General features: G+C 46.0%; 1 protein-coding gene across 3 annotated transcripts in view; it reads left to right on the top strand.

Moving 5' to 3' along the window:
- Window positions 1-1,148: 1,148 nt before the first annotated feature.
- The window catches only part of PHF8 (PHD finger protein 8), a 113,676-nt gene continuing 108,824 nt past the window's right edge, over window positions 1,149-6,000 (top strand). For 2 of the 3 annotated variants that reach the window (XM_012756847.3, XM_012756852.3), the window contains exons 1-2: window positions 1,149-1,782; window positions 3,772-3,961. In XM_012756847.3, the coding sequence (XP_012612301.1) occupies window positions 1,767-1,782; window positions 3,772-3,961 (206 nt within the window). In that variant the 5' untranslated portion in view covers window positions 1,149-1,766. The remainder of the gene's footprint in view (window positions 1,783-3,771; window positions 3,962-6,000) is intronic. The other variant, XM_012756853.3, reaches the window with a different exon arrangement.

Genomic DNA, 6,000 nt, shown 5'->3' with positions numbered 1-6,000 from the left:
CTTCTTGTACCCAGGCTCAGTCAATGGCACCCATCCACTCTGACACTCAACCCAGAAGTGAACTCACACCCCTTTCACTCATTCATCCACTATTTTCAATTAGTCTCCAAGCCCCACCTATTCAACCTCCAAAATATCCAAATTATCTGCTCCTTTTCTACCCCTTCTGCAAATATCCTGGTTCAGGCCTGACGTTTTTATCCAGATTAGTGAAACAGCCTCCTCCCTCCTGTCTCCTTGTGAAGCTAGGAAAGCTTAAGCTGCAGGACCTGTCACTTGCTATGTGTGGTCATATGGTCATATGTTTTATAAAGTTCACAAAATATAATCAAACCACAATTGGTTCAAACTGCTGTCCCTTTCCACTGAGTGCCTGGTCATTCCTTCCCTTGCATTAGATAGTGTTGGAGCTGCCTCAGACATTTTTTGAGATCCACCTAAGGGGAAGTTGATTTAGGGGATATATTTAGTTTGGGTTTCATGGGACATTTATAAGTGGCTTGTATCAATTCTATTCATAGTTATTACCTAGGTGTAGGAATTGCTTCTAGAAATACTCTTACTGCTAAATTTTGTATTTGTAAGTCTAAAAGAAATTTCACTGCTCCTCCAAACTGTATAAGGTTCAGGTCCCACTAAACCTGGACCTTCCTCTGCCTAAGAAACAAATGTGATTCAGTTACTCCTGCTGAAAAAACTCCAGTGGTTTCTTACTGCTTACAGGATAAAATCTGAATTCTTTTGCATTTTGCAATCTTTCACGATCTGACTCCTCACTCAGTTTGACCTCCTATCAAACTCTTTTGTTATTTTTCTTTGTTTCAACAAAATTCAAGTTGTTTTAGTAAATATTTTCCCATGTGCCTCCATGCATTTGTACATGCCGATCCTTTTGTGTATAATGTTTTTGCTTGTTTTAGTGAACTTTTATATATCCTCCAAGTCTCTCTGACGTCTTCCTTACAGCATCTGAGGAGGCTTTCTTAGCTTCATTTTGCACTTTGCAAAGGTAATTTGGCAGGAGGTATTTGTGTGCTTACTAGGTCTTGTATTCTTTTTTTAAATTTCTTTTCTTTTTAACATTTTATTATTTACTTTTATATTTTTACTTTTTTTATACACCCCAAAATCATGGCTTGTTGAATAAATCTTGTATTCTAATTGTTTACTTGCAAGCTTATCCCCAGCCACTGTCTGGTAATTTCCCACTGCAGAGGCCCTCTTTTTATCATTGTATCCCCAGGGCATAACCTACCATCACTGATTAGGAAATTAGTGTGCGCCCACACATTTTCTTTTTTAAAGCACTGGGACCCTTTAAGAAAGTGAAAGAGTAAGAGAACTCCTAGAGAAATTTCTAGAACGTTTGAGAAAATCAGCGCCATCTTGAAGCCCGTGTGTCAGCACCTCATTTAATTTCTCCTCCCACTCCCCCCTCAGGCTGTAGTCAGATAACTGAGGAACAGGTGCATGGACATCCTTGAACTATATGTACACTGAAGTAAAACAGTAGGGTCAAAGAGATAGTTCAGGGGGTGCTGAGAATTTGGCAGAATCTTTATGGAGGAAGTACACTGAGGGACTGTAGACAGAACGCGGGGCTAGTACAGGGCGCGAGGTTCAATTTCCCTGCTTTGAAACTCAAATCACTTGGCTTCTCTAAGCCTGCGTCCTCATTTGTGGATAATCACAGAGCTTCCCTCATAGGGTGAAGAATAAAGGACCCGAAGACCGTGGGAAAGAGCCTAGTCCGCTGGAGGTGTTCAATGGACGGGAGTCGCAGTGAGTACTCCGCCACTACCCCAGCTAAAGCCCGCCCCTGCCACCAACTATTAATTTTGCAGTATGGAGTCACAGAGTTCACTTCCTCTCATAGGAGGAGAAGGCTGGGGGAGGAGGAGTGTGCGTGTGAGGGTTGTTTAACTCCCTGTTTGATCAGAGAAAGGGGAAGGCTAGGAAGTTCCTGGCCCCACTTAAAATGGAGCCAAGCGTCTGCCTCGCTTAAGATGGCGGTTTCCCCGCCCCACGGCTCAAGGTCTTCAGCAGCAATTGGGCACCTTGAAGAGACAAGCAAGTCCAAAGGCAGCTAAGCACCGCCCCCCTTTCTCAAGGTGGCGCCCCGCCCCTGGTGACGTCACGGCGAGCCGGTAGCTCCAGGTTCCCAGCCTCCGCCGCGAGGTAATCGCGTACCCAGCCCTCATAAGATGGCGGCCGCCCGGGCTCTCCGTGGCAGCGCCGCCACTCTCAATATGGCGGCTGTTTACCCCATATTTCTCCTCTCCTCTCCGCCTTAACTTCCTCGTTGTTTTGAATAAACTTTATTAACTACTCTGAATTACCTACCACCGCCCCCAGGCTAGTCCCAGCGACTTTTCGGGCCGTCTTTCTTGGATCTGGCGGCCAGTTGATCTTCCTCATTGGTTTGCTTGAGGCTATCTCCTGACGGCCCAGCAACGACGCCACTTGCTCGTTCGCCAGGCGGCCACTGGACTAGGCCCGAGCGGCCAGGCTAGGGGAGTGTTGTGGAGAAGGCTGCCCTGAAGCACCGCCGGCCGGCTGGCGCCGCTCGACTCAGCGAGTGGTTCAAGGGGAAGGGTAGCGAGGTTCACTGCGTTACAGTGACGATCCCAGAATTCGGCGCGCGCTGGCGCTGGGGCCGGAACTGCCCGGCAAGCCTCCGCTGAGCAAGGCACAGCGCTACCCCGGAGCCAGCCCGGTCGCCGGCGAGTCGCTGGGACTGAGCTCCGCGGGTGTGAGGAGTCCCTGCTGCTCTGGGCATGAGAAGGTGCCTGTAGGATTCGGGACTGAAGACATTCTTGTCAGGTTTGGGGCGTGAGGAGGCTCCTGTCAGTTGGGGAGGCGTGAAGAGATTCTCGTAAGTTTCAGGGGCTGCAAGGATATTCCTGTCAGTTTCAGTATCTAGAAAGAGATCCCTGAAAATTTGAGGGGACTGGGGAGCCCTCTTCATCAGTTTAAGGGGGCTGTGAGGAGATGCCTTCCAGTTTCTGAGCGGTGAAAAAAAAATCTTTGCTTAGAAGAAATTCTGGTCAGTTTTAGGGGTTTTAAAGAGATCCTTTTTAGTTTCAGGGGTGCAACGAGAACCCTGTCATTTTGAAATAGAGGACGAGCTGATCAGTTTTGAAATTGAGATTTATTTCAGTTTTGTGGGTGATTAGACTTCTGGTGGTCGAGGAAGAAATATTATTGAGAGTGAAGGAAAGGATCATTTAAACTCTTAGAACACGACCCCAGAACTGTGATTTGAGTTGGGCGCCTAGCCTTTTCTGCCTTGTTTCTGAGGGCTTTGAGGTAATTTTCGAATAACCTGAGCAGTCTTTCAAGGATCTCTCATCTCTCTCTAGTTATCTCTATTTTGGGGGGTGAGAGGTGGGTGTTTTCTTGAGGTACCCCCAGCCTCATTCTTTAGCTGTGATTTGCGTCATAATGAAGGAAGCCCTGGGAGGCAAGGAGAGGGTTCAGTGAGGGATTAAAGAAGCTTCCCGAAAATCCTTCAGATAGTTCCCTGAAACCCGGGAAGAAGTTATCTCTGACTCCGCGGCTGAAGAAGGTGTGTGTGTAGTGGGGTGGGGGCGCTCGGTCCTCTACGTGTGAAAGAAATTCTGAAGGCCCGGTGGACTTTTTCTTGTTGCCTGCTACAGTCGCACTAGCTGTGTTGCATCCCAGCGGCGCTAACTCCCCATTCTAGAACTGAGGGTTGTTGCTGGGGTTGGGGGTCTGATTCACTCTGTAAAAAGTGTTGTTTGTGCTCAGCCATCATCCAGAGAGGACACGTGCCGCTGCCTCCCGCCCCTCTTCGCACTACGAACCTGGCCCGCCACAGAACCCTCCAAGGCCAGGTGAAGATGGCCTCAGTGCCGGTGTATTGCCTGTGCCGGCTGCCTTATGATGTGACTCGCTTCATGATTGAGTGTGACATGTGCCAGGACTGGTTTCATGGCAGGTAAGGGATGGACAGGATGTAGCGGCCAGGTGTGTTCACTAACTCCTTTTCTCAGCTCTAGTTAGGTTCTAGCTCAGGAACCGCCCTCCACCCCAAAGAATTAATTCCAACCCCACTCCCAGATCCAGGTTCTTCCATCCCTCCTTGCAGACCAGGGCCTAGCTGACATTGGCCTCTGGTTTCTCCTCTTTCTCTGTTTTCCCCTACGTATTTCTTCTTTGCACCCTTCTTTTGAATATATGTAATTTTAGATTTATAACCCTTCCTCTCCAGCCACAAAGAAAGTATCATTTTTGTATTCTGGCAATTGTGTTTTGCTTCAGACACTGGCTTTGGGGGATACAGTACTGCATTTTTGAGATGTTTAGGTGAAACAAACATGGATTTCAGTTGTGGCTTTGTAACTTATTATCAGAGTGACCTTGAGCAAGTTGCTTTGCCTGTGTGAGCTTCATTGTCTTCACCTATAAACTATATCAAATATATCCTTCCTGACTATGTGAAGCAGTTTGCATGCACTCGATAAATGGAGGCAGAAATGCAACAGTATTTTATTTCTACAGTATTTATCTTCAGAAGCATCCAAAAAAATTAAATTAAACACAATAGATGGGTAAAACAGCATGAGTGAAACCACTAAAAATTCACTTCAGTTAACCATGTGCGCACATGAGCACCTGTCACCCAGGATTCCAGAGGGGTTAGTGTGTGGAATACAACTATAATATCCCATTATTGGGCTTTAAATCCCACCCAGCTATGGAAAGATCCTTAAGAGGGCTTTGTACACTGGGTACACATAACAAAACAGTATATGGTGCCCTTCTCCTGTTGTATGTTAGATTCTAGAATTTTCAGTTGTTACTAGTCCCCACCAGAGCAGCTGTTCCTGTTATGTCTAAGACAGACTAAAGGTGCTGGTGCTGCTAAAATCCTGCCCTCAGCAGGGACAACCCCCATGCAATGCGTCCAAATTCATATTTAACCAATCTTTATTGAATATTTGCTGTGTGCCCTGCAAAAAGTTCTGTTTACTGCCTCATATTATTTAAGAGAGGACAAACCTAGAGGGTGGGGCCTTTTCCTTTGCCCTGAAAATAAGTGGGGATTAAGATGTCTTTCAGGATTCCTGGCATCTTTACTAGTGCTGATCAAGTCATTTCTCAGCTTAAAATTCTTCTTTCAGTGGTTCCTGTACAAGATAAAATTCAGTCTCCTTTATGTGACAGACAAGACCTATTGTGATCTACTTGTTCAGTCTCATTTTCTACCACTCTTCCCTCTTGTTCTTTATGTCCTAGCAAGCCTGAACTACCTATAGTTTTGGGAAAATTTTATACTCCTTTATGCCTTTTTGTCTCTGCACATGCTATTCCCATTAATGTTCTCTCTTTTACAACTCACAGAATACCTCCTCTGTGAAAGGTCTCCTTCCTCTGGGTTCCCATTGCACTTCCTGTGCATCCTTGTTAAAAAGTAATTACTCCATCATACCATAGTCATAAATATGTCTGTGTCACTTATGAGCCAGAGCTCCCTGAGGGCAGAGATGTTGTCTTTTCATTTTTGCTGTCCCCAGAACCTACCTACACATATAATAAATGCTGAGTATATTTTTGAATGAATGAGTCTTCGTGAAAAAAATCTATTGCCTGTGGCCTTTACTTTGGATTGTATAGGAAGTGTATAGGTAGGTTCAGACCTGGAAAATGGGCTCCTGCCCACAATATGTATACCCTAACTCCTTACTCTGGGGAACAAGGAACAGGAATGAATATTTCCTGCGTGCTTATGTGTGCCAAAACCCATGGCAAGGACTTTCCATAAGTCATTTAATTTACACTCAAGCCTGAAAGTTAGATATTTTTCTTTGATTGATCGATTGACAGAGTCTCTGTTGCCCGGGGTAGAGTGCAATGGCATCATCATAGGTCACTGCAACCTCAAACTCCTTGGCTCAAGTGATCCTCCTGCCTCAGCCTCCCGCAAGGCTGGGACTACAGGTGTGTGCCACCACCATGCTCAGCTAATTTTTCTAT

This window comes from Microcebus murinus, chromosome X, assembly GCF_040939455.1.
Source record: "Microcebus murinus isolate Inina chromosome X, M.murinus_Inina_mat1.0, whole genome shotgun sequence".
Taxonomy (NCBI): domain Eukaryota; kingdom Metazoa; phylum Chordata; class Mammalia; order Primates; family Cheirogaleidae; genus Microcebus; species Microcebus murinus.
Note: the sequence above shows the minus strand (reverse complement) of the source record. Positions and strands in the feature narration are given on the sequence as shown.